Source organism: Mercenaria mercenaria, unplaced genomic scaffold (assembly GCF_021730395.1).
Source record: "Mercenaria mercenaria strain notata unplaced genomic scaffold, MADL_Memer_1 contig_1933, whole genome shotgun sequence".
Classification (NCBI taxonomy): domain Eukaryota; kingdom Metazoa; phylum Mollusca; class Bivalvia; order Venerida; family Veneridae; genus Mercenaria; species Mercenaria mercenaria.
Window position 1 is genome coordinate 13,858 of NW_026459953.1, and position 23,784 is coordinate 37,641.

A 23,784-nucleotide genomic window follows, 5' to 3' on the forward strand; every position below is an offset into this window, starting at 1 on the left:
TGCTGTATTTATTAAAATCTAGCCAGTTGTTTAGAAGATATTAAGTGAACATGAAATAAGTGAGATTTTTGACTTTGGACCTAGTGACCTGAGCTTGGCATGTCATCTTAAATATGTAAAAAGCGGATACTAAATTTATGAAAATCCTTCTAGCTGTTTTGAAGATATGGGATAGACACAAAACAAGTTATTTGGCCTCTAAGTGTGACAATGACACAGTGGTCTGGATCTTGGACTTGGCACATCGTTCTGATGAGGTAAACAATTAATGCTTGTTATATGAAAAATCCCTACAGCAGTTCAGAAGATATGGTGTCCTTTTGAATTGATGAGTACCATCAACATAGCTGTCTCTATTAGGAAATAAGGCATGAGAAAAATACATTGTTCATGTTGTCAACGTTCATCTGAATATGAAACTTATAAATGAAATGATAAAAGAAACAATCGGCAGTGAATATATAAAAACAAATCCTACATAATGGCACAAAATGTTGAAAAATGTTGAACAGTCATGCATGCAAACCACAAATATGAAATACAAACAAAAGTAAAAATTGTTTTAAAGTGTGCATGTAAGGAATGGATAACAAAAACAAAAACATCATACATAAATACAGAGAAACATAGATTTCTACTTTAAAAAAAGATTTTGTTCTCAATCAAAAAGCACAATTAAATCACTATATACAGGGAGCTTCCTACCCAATGTAATGCAAGCGCATTTTTGTATGGATGGCATAAAGAATGAGTAAGTGCTAAACTCAAAAAAAGATAAAATATATTAAAACTAGAGTGTTGTTGCACAATAAGGAATGTTCTGGACATCTTTGAAAGAAAAAAGATTGCATCATGTAATAGCTGTTATTATCAATTTCCAGGGTTTTTGTTTGAACAGTAAAGTTAAGGTGTGTTAACAAGATCATATGCTGTTTAAACATTTCATATATGCCTAATCCACAGCAAAACAAATATACTTAGGCCCTAAAAGGCATAGTTAAAATAAGTGAGAGTGGACATGAATGCTTATCAATATTATGTTCATTTAATTAATTTCTCTTTACACGTTTTATGCTACAACAGCTTTAACATCTGCAGAATCCCTTGGGTTTCTGCAGACATTATAACACAAAAAAAACCCACATGACATTGTGCTGTTTCTAAAATGTATCAAACAAATAAAAATCATCGTGATGTACTTTGTAAAACTCTGTGCTTCTATTTGATTTTCCCTGACATTTTTTATCATATTCAACTCTGGAAACAAAATACACAGCACAAAATTCACACCTGTTTATAACTTAGTGGTTGCACCTCGTCACAGAGACTGGGGTACAAGTTGTCTCGATTTGACTTTCCTTTAAAGATGATCTGCCCATTCTCCAAGTAACAATCATCTACAGGAAATTTTGTACCGCTGTTAATGTCTTTAAAACCAATATCTCCGTTCATTTCTTCTTTTTCCATGCCTTGTGGTTTTAATGAATTCTTGAATTTCTGAAAAGAAGGAAAATGTGATACATTGTAATAAAATAGTAAAACAGTTCCTATATTTTGTAAAATAATTACATCACTTTCTGCAAACCATTTAATATAACATAAAGTCATGTTTTAAGAAAAACCTTTTCCCTATCCAGAAAGGTACAAACTAAAGTCTGGTCATAAAATTATTGTATGATTTTACTAATATAGTATGTTTGTCATGGTTGATAATTGTAGTGGAACTTCTTTTGACACCATTACTTTAATTCCATTAACATTTGAATTGCTAATGTATTCCAGTAATGATAACCTATAAATATTGTTATTTTGACAAAATTTAATGCCACAAGGCCCAAATATTAACAAGTGTTACAATAGAATAAAATACAGAGAATACAAACAAGCTGTTTTAACAGAAGCAACAAATGAACAAGGGAACTCTGTGGCTGAGTGGTTAAGGTTGCTGACTTCAAATCACTCACTCCTCACCGATGTGGGTTCAAACCCAGCACAAGATGTGAAAACGCCATGCAGCTGATTTACGGCAAGGGTGATGGTTCTACCTAGGTGCCCGCCCATGATGAAATAATGCACAAAGGGGCACCTGGGGTCTTCCTCCACCATGAAAAGCAATTAAGTCACCATATGACCTATATATGTATCAGTGTGTATTAAACCCAACAAAACAAATGAACGCACCTGCCAGAGTGTCTTCCCTTGAGCTGTAACAACTGAATGAACCATTCCTGCAGGAATACAAATTATCGACATAGCTGCTATAAGCCAGCCAAGAGCAATCGCCCAACCCGGGTACTCGTAGTCTGCCACACTGAACGGTTTGTACTGCACTAAGCTGAATACCCATATTCCCTGAAAAGAACGAAAATGATATTCAGAAAACAGTAAGATACTCCCTGCAAGGAATAGAAATGCTACTCTGAATACATGTAACATATCCCTGCAAGCTAGGACAGATATAATTAACATATTCCCTGCAAGGAATAGAAATGCTATTCTGAATACTAAAAATTATTTTGCCTAAAAATAATTACATTTATTTTCTAACGAAATTCATGGCTATTTTGTTGCTAGGTGTGTAAACTAGAAACTATCATTGTTGTCAAGTAATCCAGTTTTGTGATTTATTGGTTACCTGTCTAAACATAATAGAGTAATGATGAACGCCTTAGCGTCTGGGAACCACTCAAGCGTTATATTAACTTCGTATCGCGTGCAATATTCACAGCTGAATTTAAGGTGTACTGGCTAGCGTTTCAGATCGATGCTAAACTGCCCACCCGCCACACCCCAATAATAATAAAAAATCTGTTTTTATGCTAAAATTAATTATATTATTGCATTTTAAATTCTGCTATGGCAATCTGACTGTTCTGTGAAGTACTTATGTTACAGATGACATGCTGCCATTTGGATGCTAACATCGGAAGTGAACAGAATGCAGGCACTTTACATAGATACGGAACTGAACAGATTCCTGGGTTACAAATAAATCGTGAAACAGACAAATCCAATTTGGTATTAACATTTTTCCAGATGGCTGATGATGAGAAACCTAGATGATAATTGATCAAGTTATGGATTGAGGACAAAAAGACTTTTTTAAATTATACAGATAGTGATTTTTTAAAATACACTTAAGATTTAAGTTAATCTTTTTTATCTTTATACTTATGTCACTCCTAATATATTAAGGGCCGAGAAAAATTCTGTCGACCGCGGGGGCGATCGGGCGTGCTTTCGAACGTTGTCATAGTACGGATGTTACTGTGTAAAAGGTATTGCTCTAGTGCTTTGGCAATATCTGACTAGCCTTGCTTAAATGTGTCATAGCCTTGCTTGTGTCATAGCCTTGCTCATTATAGTATAGTTGCCCTGCTTAGAATTACAGTACGTTGCCTTGCTCCGTTGGTCCGCTAAATATTTCTTCATTACTTCGGCAGCCAACCATCGAGTTATGGGGAATGTTTAATTTACTGTGGTGTACTGTTGCTCCGTTGGTCCGCTAAATAGTGTGGTGTACTGTAGCCTTGCTCGCTTTGCTTAGAATCACAGTACGTTGCCTTGCTCCGTTGGTCCGCTAAATATTGTGGTGTACTGTAGCCTTGCTCGCTTTGCTTAGAATCACAGTACGTTGCCTTGCTCCGTTGGTCCGCTAAATATTCCTCAATACTTTGACAGCCAACCGTCGAGTTATGGGGGTGTTTATTTACTTTGGTGTACTGTGGTATCCCTTGCGTTCGTGTGGTGCTGATTGTTGCTTCCACAGCAAACCGTGGAGTAATGATGTGGTGCTTTACGGGCGCGTCTGGTTTCCTCCCGGTCGACAGGGTTACTACAAACAATGGAGTGGCCAAACTTTGCCGAACTATTTATAATAACTTCTATTTATAAGTGTGAATTACATATTAAAGTTGTTGCTTGCAGTATCATATGCACTTATAATCAGTATAGCCTGTGAATGTCATAATACCTAAAATGTACAAATAAACATGTAGTAAACTGTGAATATTGCAGTTGTTTCTTGTGTAGAATTTCGGGTAGTAAAATAAATGTAACATATCCCTGCAAGGATAGATATAATTAACATATTCCCTACAAGGAATAGAAATGCTGGTCTGAATACATGTAACATATCCCTGCAAGGACAAATATAATCAACATATTCCCTGCAAGGAATAGAAATGCCGGTCAGAATACATGTAATGTATTCCTTGTAGGGATCAAAAATAATATTCAGAATACATAAAGCCAAAGATATCTGAAGTAATTTTAAGTGCTCCTGAATAGAACGCAAGACCATAAATTAAGAGGTAGCAAGTCTGGTTCAAGGGAGTGGCACATACCTTGACTACTTGACAGAAAACAATGTGTATGTAGTCATTCAGTTTGTACCTCTTGAGTCAAGAGAAGTTGAGAAGTTGTCAGTTACTTGTGGAGTAAAGTCAGTATTGGTGAAGAATCCATGAACACTTTTTCGGTTAACTGACCGCTGTTGCATAACTAAAATACTATAGAGAACAAGAGGGCCATGATGGCCCTATATCGCTCACCTGTTATAATTGCACTTGAGGACAAGAAGGTCCTCAGAAAAAATATCTAAGTCGAAAGGACAGGAACAACAAAGGGAAGAAATTTAACCAAAAAGAAAAAAAAAATCTTTCAAGGTATAGGTATGTCATATACACCTAAAATTGGAGGTACCATCCATGTTGTACCACAGAAAAGTGGTCTCGGTTTTTCCCTACGGCCAATAATAAAAAAGTTACTAAAAATAAGCTATTTATAGTAACGTAAAAGGGAAGTAATTAAAAAAAAATATTGTAAGTGAACAAAAGAAGGATCTGCCAAAATAAAGCTGTTGACATAAATGAAATTTCAGATCAGTATCTTCATTAGTTATGGAGATATACCCATTTTAATTTGAAATAAAGGGAGGTAATTTGACATAAAATCAGTCCACAGTTATCTACCCTGATTGTCTCAGTCCAACTAATAACAATAATGAAATTTCAAATAAGTCCTATAAGTACTTACTGATATAAATCCATTTTGATTACAATCAGGGGAGGTAATCAGATATAAAATAACTCTGGAACCTACGATTGGATCTAATTTGTCATTGAATCCAAGATTTATTGTTGTTGAAGATATTTTGGAAGTTTGTATCAAATTAAAACCATAAATGAAGTCTCTATATGGCTGCAAAAGCCAAAATAGCCAATTTTGGACCTTTAAGGGGCCATAACTCTGGAACCCATGATGGAATCTCGCCAGTTCAAGAAAGGAAGCAAGATCTTGTGGTGATACAAGTTGTGTGCAAGTTTGGTTAAAATCAAATCATAAATGAAGCTGCTATTGTGCAGACAAGGTCAAAATAGCTAATTTTGGCCCTTTCAGGGGCCATAACTCTGGAACCCATTATGGGATCTGGCCGGTTCAAAACAGGAACCGAGATCTTACGGTGACGCAAGTTTTGTGCAAGTTTGATTAAATTCAAATCATAAATGAAGCTGCTATTGTGCAGACAAGGTCAAAATAGCTAATTCTGGCCGTATCAGGGGCAACAACTCTGGAACCCATAATGGAATCTCGCCAGTTCAAGAAAGGAACCAAGATCTTATGGTGATACAAGTTGTGTGCAAGTTTGGTTAAAATAAAATCATAAATGTAATTGCTATAGTGCAGACAAGGTCAAAATAGGTAATTCTGGCCCTTTCAGGGGCCATAACTCTGAAACCCATAATGGAATCTGGCCAGTTTAAAAAAGGAACCAAGATCTTATGGTGATACAAGTTGTGTGCAAGTTTGGTTAAAATCAAATCATAAATAAAGCTGCTACTGTGCAGACAAGGTCAAAATAGCTAATTTTGGCCCTTTCAGGGGCCATAACTCTGTAACCCATAATGGGATCTGGCTGGTTCAAGAAAGGAACCGTGATCTTATGGTGATACAAGTTGTGTGTAAGTTTGGTTAAAATAAAATCATAAATGAAACCACTATCGTGCAGACAAGAAATTGTTGACGGACGGACGGACACACGACGGACGAAGGGTGATCACAAAAGCTCACCTTGTCACTATGTGACAGGTGAGCTAAAAACAAATGTAAGATAGATTTCTACTATCTCACAATCTGTTAAAATGAATATGTGGCATTCTTAAACACAATAAATGTACACAAAGCAAGAACTTACAAGGATAAGGAGTGGTGATATTCCATACCAACAGACAATGAAGAAAATTGATGGTGGTGAACCATTCATATGCTCAATATTCCTTGCTAATCGTTTAGCACCTAAAAGTAAAAAAAAATCATAAAATGAGCCGCGCCATGAGAAAACCAACATAATGGCTTTGCGACCAGCATGGATCCAGACCAGCCTGCGCATCCGCACAGTCTGGTCAGGATCCATGCTGTTCGCTAACAGTTTCTCTAATTGCAATAGACTTTGAAAGCGAACAGCATGGATCCTGGCCAGACTGCGCGGTTGTGCAGGCTAGTCTGGATCCATGCTGGTTGCAAAGCCACTATGTTGGTTTTCTCATGGCACGGCTCAAATATCTACAGTTGAAACTCGATCTCTCAAACTTGCTTATCTCAAAATTCCGGCTATCTCAAAGACATTTTCAAGTCCCGTCTCGAAAACACATGCACAAAATATCACTTTAATTTGAACTTCAGTTATCTTGAAGTAAAATGTTCGATCCCTTGCAATTTGATATACCGTGTTTCAACTGTATATATTCTTATCTTATAATACCGTATTTACCCTAATGTTTTCTCATAATCATTCCGACATAATTTTGTTTAAAGCCTATATATATAGAATTTTAATTTACTACACTTACGAATTAAACTTTATGAGGCGAGTTGAAGAAAATATACAAGGCATGACTGGGTATTGACAGTATCTATATCTTAAAACACTTAAAGAAAGACAGTATATTTTATGATGAAAATATTAAAATTTTCATGAGTTTGCACAGACAATAAAATGAGGTATACAAATATAGTTTTATTCAGTAACAATTTTTACAATGCGTCACAGTACATTAATATCCACTCTTGATGCATTTCTCATACTTCTGTTTATTTATAAAGTCCTAGTTAATGAATGAACTTACTCAACATACAAATTTTATGTCATTAATTTTAAACCATTTACCATAAATTTTATACTGAATCTGTTAGCTACTGGTAAAATTATAAATATTTGTGATAGATTAATTTTACGCTAATGTTCAATTGAACCCTGAGAAGAAGTTGTTTACAAATATTTTTCTTCTGTTTCTAGCTCTGACAGTCCCAAAAAGGAGCCAAGCAAAAACATTTCATGGCTGTTTCGTACAGACCAAGTTAATGAAAATCAATCAAAAGTTCATGAGAAGTTGTTTAAAGGTCTTTTATTTTTAGTTCTAAAAGTGGCCAAGCTGAACTATTCGAACAAATCTGACAGACATTCATACAAAGATGCTACAGACTAAGTTTGCCATAGATTCATGAAACTGTTCATGAGAAGAAGTTGTTCAAATGTTTCTTCTACTGTCAGCCATAGCAGGCCCTAAAAAGTATGGAGAGAACTAATCTGAACAAATCTATCTAGAATGTTAGAAATAAATGTGCTCACAATGACCAGCAATGGACATGGTGGTCTCAATAGCTCATCTTAAGCACTTTGTGTCCTGTTGAGCTTTAAAAAAAATCCACTGGACTTTCCATTATAATAAGCAGATTTTTAATTTTGAAAAGCATAAATGTAGTAAAGTAATAGCATAGAGTCATCTTATACCCAGTCTAGAATATAATAATAATATTAATAATAATAATAATGATAATAATATTTACTTTATTTATAGAGGAAGGCACAGTTGAGGGTTCTCCAATCTTCCCCTAGGTCCTCTTTCAAACATAATTTACAAGTAATTTACAGTACACAGAATACAGAATGAGATGTCAACAATCCACCCAAGATACAAAAATAAAGACAAATTAAATTTCATGATATATCTAAAACTGTAGAAGATAGATAATATCATAATAGCATGTGAATATGTCTGAGAGCAGACGTAATATATTTACCATAAAACCATGTAATTGCTATAACTTCAAAGAAAGCAAGGTACATCAAGGACATTGCGGCTGCATAGTAATCTATCAACTGGAAAAAGTAGATTCCTCCCTGCAATATAAACAGTGCACTCATAACACATGGCCATGAAGTTTTAATGCAATTTCAGTAGGAAAAGATGATTTTATAATGAACTGGAGTATGTAACAAGAGCGTGCTCAACTATTCTCAGTGCTTGATAGTATAATATAAGCAATGAGTAAAACTTTAACATTACAATAAGCATACTCTAAGTCGAAAAAGGGGCCATAATTCAGTCAAAATGCTTGATACAGTTACTGCCTCCTTTTTACAGACTGGGGTCATGATGGTAAACAAGTATGCAAAATATGAAAGCAATATCTCAATGGACTTTGAAAACATTTGGGGTGGTACGCAAACTTTAACATTTATTCTAAGTTGAAAAGGGGCCATAATTCAGTCAAAATGCTTGATAGAGTAGCCTCCTCCTTTTTACAGACTGGGGTCATGATGGTAAACAAGTATGCAAAATATGAAAGCAATATCTCAATGGACTTTGAAAATATTTGGGGTGGTACGCAAACTTTAACATTTATTCTAAGTTGAAAAGGGGCCATAATTCAGTCAAAATGCTTGATAGAGTTGCCTCCTCCTTTTTACAGACTGGGGTCATGACGGTTAACAAGTATGCAAAATATGAAAGCAATATCTCAATGGACTTTGAAAACATTTGGGGTGGTACGCAAACTTTAACATTTATTCTAAGTCGAAAAGGGGCCATAATTCAGGCAAAATGCTTGATAGAGTTGCCTCCTCCTTTTTACAGACTGGGGTCATGATGGTAAACAAGTATGCAATATATGAAAGCAATATCTAAATGGACTTGAAAATATTTGGGGTGGTACGCAAACTTTAACATTTATTCTAAGTCGAAAAGGGGCCATAATTCAGTCAAAATGCTTGATAGAGTTGCCTCCTCCTTTTTACAGACTGGGGTCATGATGGTAAACAAGTTTGTAAAATATGAAAGCAATATCTCAATGGACTTTGAAAATATTTGGGGTGGTACTCAAACTTTAACATTTATTCTAAGTCGAAAATGGGCCATAATTCAGTCAAAATGCTTGATAGAGTTGCCTCCTCCTTTTTACAGACTGGGGTCATGATGGTAAACAAGTATGCAAAATATGAAAGCAATATCTCAATGGACTTTGAAAATATTCGGGGTGGTACGCAAACTTTAACATTTATTCTAAATCGAAAAAGGGGCCATAATTCAGTCAAAATGCTTGATAGAGTAGCCTCCTCCTTTTTACAGACTGGGGTGATGATGGTAAATAAGTATGCAAAATATGAAAGCAATATCTCAATGGACTTTGAAAATATTTGGGGTGGTACGCAAACTTTAACATTTATTCTAAGTCGAAAATGGGCCATAATTCAGTCAAAATGCTTGATAGAGTTGCCTCCTCCTTTTTACAGACTGGGGTCATGATGGTTAACAAGTATGCAAAATATGAAAGCAATATCTCAATGGACTTTGAAAATATTTGGGGTGGTACGCAAACTTTAACAATTATTCTAAGTCGAAAAAGGGGCCATAATTCAGTCAAAATGCTTGATAGAGTTGCCTCCTCCTTTTTACAGACTGGGGTCATGATGGTAAACAAGTATGCAAAATATGAAAGCAATATCTCAATGGACTTTGAAAATATTTGGGGTGGTATGCAAACTTTAACATTTATTCTAAGTCGAAAAGGGGCCATAATTCAGTCAAAATGCTTGATAGAGTAGCCTCCTCCTTTTTACAGACTGGGATCATGATGGTTAACAAGTATGCAAAATATGAAAGCAATATCTCAATGGACTTTGAAAATATTTGGGGTGGTACGCAAACTTTAACATTTATTCTAAGTCGAAAAAGGGGCCATAATTCAGTCAAAATGCTTGATAGAGTTACTGCCTCCTTTTTACAGACTGGGGTCATGATGGTAAACAAGTATGCAAAATATGAAAGCAATATCTCAATGGACTTTGAAAATATTCGGGGTGGTACGCAAACTTTAACATTTATTCTAAGTTGAAAAGGGGCCATAATTCAGTCAAAATGCTTGATAGAGTTGCCTCCTCCTTTTTACAGACTGGGGTCATGATGGTAAACAAGTTTGTAAAATATGAAAGCAATATCTCAATGGACTTTGAAAATATTTGGGGTGGTACTCAAACTTTAACATTTATTCTAAGTCGAAATGGGCCATAATTCAGTCAAAATGCTTGATAGAGTTGCCTCCTCCTGTTTACAGACTGGGGTCATGATGGTAAACAAGTATGCAAAATATGAAAGCAATATCTCAATGGACTTTGAAAATATTTGGGGTGGTACGCAAACTTTAACATTTATTCTAAGTCGAAAATGGGCCATAATTCAGTCAAAATGCTTGATAGAGTTGCCTCCTCCTTTTTACAGACTGGGGTCATGATGGTTAACAAGTATGCAAAATATGAAAGCAATATCTCAATGGACTCTGAAAATATTTGGGGTGGTACGCAAACTTTAACAATTATTCTAAGTCGAAAAAGGGGCCATAATTCAGTCAAAATGCTTGATAGAGTAGCCTCCTCCTTTTTACAGACTGGGGTCATGATGGTAAACAAGTATGCAAAATATGAAAGCAATATCTCAATGGACTTTGAAAATATTTGGGGTGGTATGCAAACTTTAACATTTATTCTAAGTCGAAAAGGGGCCATAATTCAGTCAAAATGCTTGATAGAGTTGCCTCCTCCTTTTTACAGACTGGGGTCATGATGGTAAACAAGTATGTAAAATATGAAAGCAATATCTCAATGGACTTTGAAAATATTTGGGATGGTACTCAAACTTTAACATTTATTCTAAGTCGAAAAGGGGCCATAATTCAGTCAAAATGCTTGATAGAGTTGCCTCCTCCTTTTTACAGACTGGGGTCATGACGGTTAACAAGTATGCAAAATATGAAAGCAATATCTCAATGGACTTTGAAAACATTTGGGGTGGTACGCAAACTTTAACATTTATTCTAAGTCGAAAAGGGGCCATAATTCAGTCAAAATGCTTGATAGAGTTGCCTCCTCCTTTTTACAGACTGGGGTCATGATGGTAAACAAGTATGCAATATATGAAAGCAATATCTAAATGGACTTTGAAAATATTTGGGGTGGTACGCAAACTTTAACATTTATTCTAAGTCGAAAAGGGGCCATAATTCAGTCAAAATGCTTGATAGAGTTGCCTCCTCCTTTTTACAGACTGGGGTCATGATGGTAAACAAGTTTGTAAAATACGAAAGCAATATCTCAATGGACTTTGAAAATATTTGGGATGGTACTCAAACTTTAACATTTATTCTAAGTCGAAAATGGGCCATAATTCAGTCAAAATGCTTGATAGAGTTGCCTCCTCCTTTTTACAGACTGGGGTCATGATGGTAAACAAGTATGCAAAATATGAAAGCAATATCTCAATGGACTTTGAAAATATTTGGGGTGGTACGCAAACTTTAACATTTATTCTAAATCGAAAAAGGGGCCATAATTCAGTCAAAATGCTTGATAGAGTAGCCTCCTCCTTTTTACAGACTGGGGTGATGATGGTAAATAAGTATGCAAAATATGAAAGCAATATCTCAATGGACTTTGAAAATATTTGGGGTGGTACGCAAACTTTAACATTTATTCTAAGTCGAAAATGGGCCATAATTCAGTCAAAATGCTTGATAGAGTTGCCTCCTCCTTTTTACAGACTGGGGTCATGATGGTTAACAAGTATGCAAAATATGAAAGCAATATCTCAATGGACTCTGAAAATATTTGGGGTGGTACGCAAACTTTAACAATTATTCTAAGTCAAAAAAGGGGCCATAATTCAGTCAAAATGCTTGATAGAGTAGCCTCCTCCTTTTTACAGACTGGGGTCATGATGGTAAACAAGTATGCAAAATATGAAAGCAATATCTCAATGGACTTTGAAAATATTTGGGGTGGTATGCAAACTTTAACATTTATTCTAAGTCGAAAAGGGGCCATAATTCAGTAAAAATGCTTGATAGAGTTGCCTCCTCCTTTTTACAGACTGGGGTCATGATGGTAAACAAGTATGTAAAATATGAAAGCAATATCTCAATGGACTTTGAAAATATTTGGGATGGTACTCAAACTTTAACATTTATTCTAAGTCGAAAAGGGGCCATAATTCAGTCAAAATGCTTGATAGAGTAGCCTCCTCCTTTTTACAGACTGGGATCATGATGGTTAACAAGTATGCAAAATATGAAAGCAATATCTCAATGGACTTTGAAAATATTTGGGGTGGTACGCAAACTTTAACATTTATTCTAAGTCGAAAAAGGGGCCATAATTCAGTCAAAATGCTTGATAGAGTTGCCTCCTCCTTTTTACAGACTGGGGTCATGATGGTAAACAAGTATGCAAAATATGAAAGCAATATCTCAATGGACTTTGAAAATATTTGGGGTGGTACGCAAACTTTAACATTTGTGTGACGTTCACGCTCACGCCGGGGCGAGTAGGATAGCTCCCCTATTCTTCGAAAAGTCAAGCTAAAAATATTGAAGAAATTTTCACTTATGAGGTCTACTGGTAATGAAGTATATAGTTTCACTCATAAGATCTACTGCTGTAGCATGTATTTTCATTCATTAGATCTAATACAGTTGAATACCGTTACCTCGATATTCAAGGGACTGTAAATATTGCATCGACGTAACCGAAGTTCGACGTAACGATATCGACTATCTGGGACTACTTTGTACTTGTGTCGGACGTCTATTTTGTCATTATATCCAACGTTTTTTTCAGAGGGTTTGAAAGGGGAAAGAAATAATATAAAACGTAAATACAATTTTAATTGTATTGACAAATGAAACATCTTACATACATACATTCAACTTTTTAATTTTTCAAAATATACTTGTAAACATTAGCATTTTTATTCCTTCCTTAAACAAGTCTGAATGCAGCGGTAATGTTCCTAGTTGAGTAGTCATTTTGACTGTGCTTCGATAACGAAAATTTGCCAGTTAAATATGCATATTGTTACTAAATTCTAAATGGTAGATTTTTACTCCGTCAAACAGAAAAATATTTCATCCAAATTAGTTGTTATATTGGAAAACAGCTTGCCCGCATGCACACTGTTTTATAAGACTAATTATTGGGAATTAAATGCAAACTTCCTGACATTTAAATTGGATTAAAGATTAAATAACAAACACAACAAACACACAAACTAACTTGATTAGTTAATTAATACATCACCGGACAACAACAGGTTGATTTTCACACCTTACAAATAACATGGACATTTTTTGACAAGCTGTGATATCAACGAAACCAGGTGTAAAAACAGTACAGGTAAGTTGACGGGACTGAAAAATCTCATCGAGCTAAACAAAATATCGAGTTAATCATATCGAGGTAATGATAAATAATTACATTCAAATATATAGGGAAAAATCGGGACCGACTAAAACACATCGTGCTAACCGGAGTATCGAGCTAACCGATATCGAGGTAACGATATTCAACTGTACTCCAAAACAATAATTTTATTCAACGACAAATCACTGGATGAGATATATTATTTCTTAAGCAAAAAAGAAACATTTCCCGGCACTTAATAATAATTCTGAAAGGTTTAATAAATGATACTAGCATCTTCAATACAGATGCGGACAAATAACTACCTCTCGTAAACTAAACACAGTAAAACAGAGATAACTCAATGTCACTAGGGGAGAAGCAAAACGATAGAGTTATTCAGTATTTTGAGCAATTCAAACATTAAAAATATATAAAACAAGAGGACCATGATGGTCCTGAATCGCTCACCTCTTCCCACATGACCCAGTTGATAAACATTCAGACCAATTTTCATACAGATCCCATGAAAAATATGGCCTCTAGAGAGGTCACAACGTTTTTTCATTATCTGACCTACTGACCTACTTTTTGAAGGCACGTGACCCACTTTCGAACTTGACCTAGATATCATCAAGATGAACATTCTGACCAATTTTCATGAAGATCCATTCACAAATATGGCCTCTAGAGATGTCACAAGGTTTTTCTATTTTTAGACCTACTGACCTAGTTTTTGACCGCACATGACCCTGTTTCGAACTTGACCTAGATATCATCAAGATGAACATTCAGACCAACTTTCATACAGATCCCATGAAAAATATGGCCTTTAGAGAGGTCACAAGGTTTTTCTATTATTTGACCTACTGACCTATTTTTTGATGGCACGTGACCCACTTTCGAACTTGACCTAGATATCATCAAGATGAACATTCAGACCAACTTTCATACAGATCCCATGAAAATATGGCCTCTAGAGAGGTCACAAGGTTTTTCTATTATTTGACCTACTGACCTAGTTTTTGAAGGCACGTGACCCACTTTCGAACTTGATCTAGATATCATCAAGATGAACATTCTGACCAATTTTCATGAAGATCTCATGAAATATATGGCCTCTAGAGAGGTCACAAGGTTTTTCTATTTTTAGACCTACTGACCTAGTTTTTGACCGCACGTGACCCAGTTTCGAACTTGGCCTAGACATCATCAAGATGAACATTCAGACCAACTTTCATACAGATCCCATGAAAAATATGGCCTTTAGAGAGGTCACAAGGTTTTTCTATTATTTGACCTACTGACCTAGTTTTTGAAGGCACGTGACCCAGTTTCGAACTTGATCTAGATATCATCAAGATGAACGTTCTGACCAATTTTCATGAAGATCTTATGAAATATATGGCCTCTAGAGAGGTCACAAGGTTTTTCTATTTTTAGACCTACTGACCTAGTTTTTGATGGCACGTGACCCAGTTTCGAACTTGACCTAGATATCATCAAGATGAACATTCTGACCAATTTTCATGAAGATCTCATGAAATATATGGCCTCTAGAGAGGTCACAAGGTTTTTCTATTTTTAGACCTACTGACCTAGTTTTTGGCGGCACGTGACCCAGTTTCGAACTTGACCTAGATATCATCAAGATGAACATTCTGACCAACTTTCATAAAGATCCCACAAAAAATGTGACCTCTAGAGTGGTCACAAGCAAAAGTTTACGGACGGACGCACGGACGGACGGACGGACGCACGGACAACGGACGACGGACGCTGCGTGATCACAAAAGCTCACCTTGTCACTATGTGACAGGTGAGCTAAAAACAACCGGTTGCCCCTTGACTCCTTCAATTTGGCCACAGAGCTCCAGTAATTAATGCTAGAGTGAAAGATGCTTCACTTCAAAGTGTTTCACATTTACTTTCAGTTGATGTAATCAAGTTTTCTCCCATGGCCTGCACAATAAATTCAGGTCTCAGGTTATAGCTGATTTAAAAGATCTGCTTCAAACTTGAACATACAACTGGTTCTTCATGAGCACAATTTTCAAACTGACCAATGGCAAAGAAGCATCCTGAAAAAATGCTGCAATCAAGTGTCTCTGAAAGCTCAATAAAGAAAATATGGACACTAACCTGAGTAACATTTGGTAGCCCACAAAGGAAGGATATGATACACACAACTAATACTAGGATTTCTTTACGACGTAGAAACCGCTTCACCTGAGGAGCGAAATGGTCCTGGATGGTTGTCACGATAACTTCAACTGAGGCAAACTGTTGGGAAAAAACAAAGATATTGCATGAACAATTTTATTTCTTGTGCTCTGACTTACCATTAAATTCCCTCCTTTTTTGTTCTATACCTCAGAAAGACAGATATATTTGATACAAAGGTCATATCCTATTCTTTCATGGCCAAAAGATTTGGGTTCCTGGCTCCGAATCACTTGCCCCTCACTATAGTGGGTTCAAAATCACACCTGGGGTGTAGATCTCTTTAATGTAATGAAGTCATCCAGCGTTGGAAAAGTTGGCAGTTCTCTCCACATGCCCACCCATGTCTAAAATAATACTTGGGTGTTGCAACTGGTGTTTTCTTCTACCATCAACAGTTGAAAAGTTGCCATACGACCTACATGTCAGTGTGACTTAACTCTTACCCTGCTAAGTTTCTAAAACGGGCTACTCTATCTTTCAATTTAGACAATACCATTTATAGTTCATAGGGGTATACACTGAAGATTTACTGACTGAACAGCGAACAGTGCAAATCATGATCAGACTGCACAGATGTGCAGGCTGATCTTGATCTGCTCTGGCCGCAAAGGCAGATACAATTGCCGCTAGTATTCTAAGAGTAAAAGCCTAATAAAAGAACACTCCCTGCTTTCAGTCGTAATCAATTTAGTTCATTTCGGGAATGGTTTAACTTCTGAAATTATTAAGTCATGTACACTTGATAGATGGCCTGGTAGTCTAGTGGTAACACACCTGACTGTCAATCCAGAGGTTCGGGGTTCGGATCCCAGTCCAGGCACTTGAAATTTCTGAAATAATCTTGAGTGTCTTCCACCTAACTAAGAGGCCAGTGCTGGTTCTTCCCAGGAAAGAGACCTTGGCATGTGTCAGTGCTATACACTGAGCACATTAGAAAACCAGACTGTCTATTCACAAAGAGCTAGGTTAAGTTAGCCAGACAGGCCTATATCTAAAGGATTTCTCTCTCTCTGCTCTAGGGGCTTTCTCCTCTTCTGCCTCTCTGGTCAGATCCCTAATTGCCTGTACTAGTAGAGGATAAATTTGGTACCATGAGTGGCTGCCTCTGCACTACGTAAAATGCCTTTGAACATGTTTATTATGAAAAGGGCACCCTAAAAATCTGGTATAATACATGTAAGATATAAAAATGGTACTATTATCGGCTTTTAGATACAACTTCATTTTTCTTAGTCTGTATTTCTTATTAATCTTTACTGACCTAAATAAATTAATTTAATGAAAACCAGTAAACTACCCAACAAACCATCTTTAACCCTTACACTGCTAAATTTCTATAGCGAACTTGTCCATCTTTCAATTTGGACAGTACCATTAACTGTTAAAAGGGGGGCTTACCAAAAAAATACTGAATGAATGGCGAACAGTGCAGATCATGATCAGACTGCACGGATGTGCAGACTGATCATGATCTACACTGGTCGCAAAGGCAGAATCAATCGTATCCAGCATGATAAGAGTTAATATTCTTGATCCAGTGCACAACAAACAAACATTCTTTTTAAGCACAACCTTAATGCAAGTTTTACTTTTCTGAACTTAATATAAATCTCATTATTTCTAATTCAAGAGCAATGTTTTTTTGTTGTTTTTTTTGTTTAACGTCTAGACGACACTAAGTGCAATGTTTTTTTGTTGTTGTTTTTTTTTGGTTTAATATTACACCGACACTAAGTGCAGTATAGAGAATCTGATGATATCAACAAATTTTTTTACACTGATGACTGTGCATAACTACAGCGAAATGAAAATGTTATAAAATGCAACACGAGATTGACTTTATTAGGACAAAATGTTATGAATTTTATATATCAATATTTCACGCCACTGAAAATGGTTAGAATTGGGATGTATCTGTACAGGTATTTCATAATCACATGCCATTAAATAAATCAGTAATTAAACAAGAGGACAATGATGGTCCTGAATCGCTCACCTGTCCCCACATGACCCAGTTTTAAACCGGGTACGATTTTTTCTATTATTTGACATTGTGACCTAGTTTTTGAGCTCATGTGACCCAGTGTTGAATCTGACCTAGATATCATCAAGATAAAAATTCAAACCAATTTTCATGAAGATCCACTGAAAAATATGGCCTCTAGAGAGGTCACAAGATTTTTTATTATTTGACCTACTGACCAAGTTATTGACGGCACGTGACCCAGTTTCGAAACTGACCTAGATATCATCAAGGTGAACATTCTGACCAATTTTCATGAAGATCCATTCAAAAGTATGGCCTCTAGACAGGTCACAAGGTTTTTCTATTTTTAGACCTACTGACCTAGTTTTTGACTGCAGTTGACCCAGTTTCAAACCTGACCTAGATATCATCAAGATGAACATTCAGACCAATTTTCATATAGATCCCATGAAAAGTATGGCCTCTAGAGAGGTCACAAGGCTTTTTTGTTATTTGACCTACTGACCTAGTTATTAAAAACACGTGACCAAGTTTCGAACAAGACCTAGATATCATCAAGGTGAACACTCTGACTTAATTTCATGAAGATCCATTGAAAAGTATGGCCTCTAGAGAGGTCACAAGTTTTTTTTGTTATTTGACCTACTGACCTAGCTATTGAAGGCATGTGACCCAGTTTCGAACTTGTCCTAGATATCATCAAGGTGAACATTCTGACCAATTTTCATGAAGATCCATTCACAAGTATGGCCTCTAGAGAGGTCACAAGGTTTTTCTATTTTTAGACCTACTGACCTAGTTTTTTATCACAGTTGACCCAGTTTCGAACTTGACCTAGATATCATCAAGATGAACATTCTGACCAACTTTCATACAGATCCCATGAAAAATATGGCCTCTAGAGAGGTCACAAGGTTTTTTTATTATTTGACCTACTGACCTAGTTTTTGATGGCACGTGACCCAGTTTCGAACTTGACCTAGATATCATCAAGGTGAACACTCTGAATAACTTTCATGAAGATCCATTGAAAAGTATGGCCTCTAGAGAGGTCACAAGGTTTTTCTATTTTTAGACCTACTGACCTAGTTTTTGAATGCTGTTGACCCAGTTTCGAACTTGACCTAGATATCATCAAGATAAACATTCTGACCAACTTTCATAAAGATCCCATGAAAAATGTGACCTCTAGAGTGGTCACAAGCAAAAGTTTACACACGCACGGACGCACGGACGCATGACGGACGCTGCGTGATCACAAAAGCTCACATTGTCACTTTGTGACATGTGAGCTAAAAACTAACAAGATGGCCAAGATCGCCATAGGTTGTTCACCTGAGTAAGACACCATAACAGTGTAAACATGTTTTACCTAGTGATTTCATGGAGACAAATATTCTGACTAACTGTGGCTTGTAGAGTGTTAACAAGGCAAATATTGATGGCCGCTGTACGCCGGCTGGCGGCGGACAATGACCAGTCACAATAGCTCACACTGAGCTCAGGTGAGCTAAAAATGCATTTGTGAAACATACATGAAATGGCTCCCCTGATTCAGTAAATATATATCATTTCCGAAGTTAACTTAATGGCTGTTTAACACAAATGACTACAGTGGATTTTGGATATTTGAATAACCTATTTGTCAGGACGAAATATTCAAATAACAGGAGTATTCGAATATCAAAATGCTAAATTTTCAACATCTTTTATAGAACAGATAACACGTGATTGTGGCATGTTATCTGTTCTATAAAAAATGTTGAAAATTTAGCATTCTGATATTCGAATACTCCTGTTATTTGAATATTTTGTCCTGACAAAACTAATAGGTTATTCAAATATCTGAAATCCATTGTACTTACTAATATAGGTAACCACTACGGCAGGTTCAACTTTACTTTCATTGTGTGTCTAAAAAATTTTTGAAGCGAAAATATTCATTTATACAGTATTACCTGACTGTCTATTCCAAGACAAATCAACATGAAGAAGAAGAGGGCGGAGATCAGCTGAGATACTGGCATACTTGTAAACGCCTCCGGGTAGATCACAAACACTAACCCAGGACCTGTCGTAATACAGAAAGGTTAAGATGAAAGAAAATGACCGAATACTCAAGGGGATAAGGTGTTAAAAACATTTATCTCCTCCTGTCCATAGACAGATATAGACTTTGGCATTACAGTTATGAGATAATGTTTGTTTATTACAGTAAAGATAAACACATCAGAATTGTCTACCTCTTTTGACCCTTTTCCTTTTTTTATTCTAGTAGGTGTAGAAAGTATAAGAAATTTTATGAAAGAAAAAAACAATAAATGAATGTGACATTGACTTATCATAAAATTGACTATTACATATAATTAGAACTGTACAAATGTTGGATTTGTTAAGTACATTATTGATAACAATGCTGAATCTGTTATATTTATTAATGTTGATAACTACCGTTTTATATATCACATATTCAATGCATGCAAATATCTATATATCTGTCTGTCTGTTTCGTACCTTCTTTAATCACTTCCTCTACATCTTTATCCTGGTTATATGCGAGGTATCCTAGAATGGAAAATATTGCAAAGCCTGCCAGCAAGCATGTGACTGCATCCACTACACCGATAATTAACACATCTCTGAAATATAGAGTAAACAAGTGAAATAAAGTATTGCCATGCAATACAAAGTCCCCTAATTAGCTCAACTGCAGTAAAATCTAATGACTAGATATCTGTCAATGATGTTTAAATAATATTTTGCAATAGAAACAATAATATGTTATAACACACAAGGTTTAGATTAACATCTGCATATATAATCTGCAGTTATTTTTTGCTTATGACATCTATAAATAGAAAGAAGTATTTTTTTTAAATTGGTGTGAAAATAGAAGAACAACTGTAATGAAATACTTCTTCATATTAAAGGGAGTAATTTTAAAGAAAACACACCAACATTTTTTTAAAAATTGGGTCTGTAGTACACAATGTCATGAGCTTGTTATGTTGAATATTTATACAAAGGTACCAGTGTTTTAAATATCCATGCATGAATGAAAAAGCTATAGACAGGACAAGAAAAGTGACCTAAAATATTTTAAAGGCTGGACTGGAAAAAAAATCAATGTTGCCTTTCAACCTCAGTGTGACCTTGACCCTTGAGCAAGGGATCTGGATGTTGTGCATGACACATTGTCTCATTATGGGAAACTCTTGAGTCATATTAGAATCCTTTGACAGATGACAAAATTATGGAAGGTGCATAAAAAATATCTCTTCCTACTGACCTTTGATCTCCAAGTGTGACCTTGACCTTTAGCATGGGATCTGGGTCTTGTGCCATACATGTCTCATTATTGGGAACATTTTTGCCGTATCATATTAAAAATCCCTTGATGGATGGCAGAGTTATGGACTGGATATGAAAAAACCCTAATGACCTTTGACCACTGAGTGTGACCTTCATCTTTGGGCTACAGGTCTGGGTGTTGCATATGCGTTTTGAATGACACATCCCCTCATTATGGGATTCATTTGTGCCAAAAATATTAAAATCCATTTGCACTGAACAGGGAAAACAATGACCTTTGACCTCTAAGTGTGACCTTGATCTTTGAGCTATGGTTATGGGTTTGCATATGAATATAGTCTGATTAAAAGAAACATTTTTGCCAAGCAATATTGTAATGAATCAATGGATGGCAGAGTTCTTGACTGGATACAAAAAAGCCAGAATACAGAAACTCTGACTCCAAATGTGACCTTCACCTTTAAACTAGGGGTCTGAAAGTTGTGTATGACATATCATTTTAAAATGTTTTCAACAAAGAAAGAAGTATCTTTAAATGGGCACAACTCCATATTTATGTCAAAATATTTCGAAATTTAGAAAGTGCACTGCAAAAGTCAGAACATCAGTAAGAATCTTGTCTGCACTTAATGCATATTTCTGACTAAATCAAGGGTCATAACTCTGGTCTGACTGACAGAAATGTTTTATGACCCTAGGTCAAATACATCTGAAGATGATCGTAAAAGAAAAAAATGATGCTCTTTTATGCATATTTTTGATCATGGGGCATAACTCTGGTCTGGCTGAAAAAATCTCAAACAAAATCCAAGTCGCATAAATTCACATGTTAAGTCTTATTCCTAAAATGTTTCATAATCCTAGGTCAAATACTTTCAGAGATACATGAGACACAAACCGTTAGGCCCTTTTTCTGCATATTATTTTACCAAGAATAGTGCCATAATACTCTGGTCTGGCTATGTGAAATCCCAGTTAAAATATGTGGTGCACAACTTCATAATTTTATAATGCTGAATGACAATCCTGAGTCAAATACTTTTTGAGACAGGCACCACACGAATTCAGATGGATAGGCGAATGGACATACTTTTGACTAAGTAAATGGCTATAACTCTTGTCTTGCTGTGTGAAATCCAAATCAAAACTTCCCCATGTGCACAATTTCAAATGCTGAATGACAGGTTTGATGTCTCTGGACCAAATATTTTTTGAGAAATACATAACACTGATTTGGACGGATGGATTGACAACGGCAACTCTAAGTGCCCCCAAAACATTTCATCAATTTTACCCTTACTTCAATATTCTATTTTTCCTCTTGTTATAACTGGACATTGTGATGATCCCGCCAAAAGCAATACCAAGGGAGTTGAATGTCTGAGCTGCAGCATTCACCCATACCTGAAATATATTACCAAAAACTATAACACTACCATTTAAATTCCAAAATTAAAGCTCTTGAATAATCAGTAAAATTGAATATTAATCATACCAAAATCATTATCTGGTTGAAAAATCTGGGTGTTCATTTTAAAACGCTTGAAATTTAACTGCTTCTATTTCTAAATTGTATGTTAAGGGCATGAAATACATATGTAATGTTAAATGAACCATTACTGATATTTGTCAATTTCCATGGGATAACATAGACCTATACTGACATTTCGAAGGGTTCAACGCAATAAGGGCGTATCTACATATAATAATGATATGTATATATGCCCTTATTGCGTTGAACCCTCGAAATTTAATTTATTTTATTATTTTGTCAATTTCTTTGTGATAATACATGCCCCCTACCTGAATTCAGCATTCCCTGGCTGCTGCTAGTTCAAACTGGTAACTAGCCAGAGATTGCAGAAATCACACACTGAGGGTACGTAATTGCACAGCATTTGCAGAAAATGACAGCTTGTTCACTACCTTAAATACTGTGAAATCATTAATATTCATGGGGGACTAATTTTCGTGGATTTCGTGGTTGAGTCAATCCACAAAATTTAATCCCAACAACCAAGTAAAATTCCAATTAATGTTATGTTCAAAAGTTGAAATCCACGAATTCATACCCCCACGAAATTGCCGTCTTGACCAAAACCATGGAATTTCATGCCCACGAAATTAAATGATTTTACAGTACCTAACAAACCAAACCATAACTAAACCGATAGTGCCATGACTGTAGAAAAAGATCAAACGGTACAAACCAAGGGATAGACTAACATTAGCATCAAGCAAAAGTTTCCAGCGTGGTACGATAAAATACAAGATCCCGTTCACAGCTCCTGGAAGAGTGAGTCCTCTGACAAGCAACACTACTAACACTAGATAAGGAAATGTTGCTGTAAAATATACAACCTGAAAATATTCAAACATTCAGAATGGGAGTTAAGCAAAAACAGAAACATTGCCGTATACTGTGAAATCATTAATATTCGTGGGTGACTAATTTTCGTGGATTTCGTGGTTGAGTCAATCCACGAAATATATTCCCAACGAACAAGTAAAATTCCCATTCATTTTATGTTGAAAAATTGAAATCCACGAATTCATATCCCCACGAAATTGCCGTTTTGACCAAAACCACGAAATTTCATGCCCACGAAATTAAATGATTTCACAGTATATCAGCAAAAAATTGTTTCACAACAATGTGAGTAAAGCCACAAATGAAAATGTTGGAGTAATATGTACCACCTGAAAATCGATCAAATATCAAATGTAATAGTTAAGGTATCTGATCCAC

General features: G+C 35.8%; 1 protein-coding gene across 1 annotated transcript; it reads right to left on the bottom strand.

Annotated features, from left to right (window-relative positions):
* Positions 1-1,040: 1,040 nt before the first annotated feature.
* LOC128552003 (sodium- and chloride-dependent GABA transporter ine-like) lies at positions 1,041-22,701 on the bottom strand. Its single transcript, XM_053532990.1, has 9 exons — positions 22,696-22,701; positions 22,336-22,439; positions 20,238-20,362; positions 19,682-19,794; positions 15,653-15,793; positions 8,083-8,182; positions 6,197-6,297; positions 2,182-2,352; positions 1,041-1,497 (listed from the first exon to the last, which is right to left on the bottom strand). The coding sequence occupies exons 1-9, from the start codon at positions 22,699-22,701 to the stop codon at positions 1,285-1,287; spliced, it is 1,074 nt and encodes a 357-aa protein (XP_053388965.1). The 3' UTR covers positions 1,041-1,284.
* Between the last annotated feature and the right edge of the window lie 1,083 nt (positions 22,702-23,784).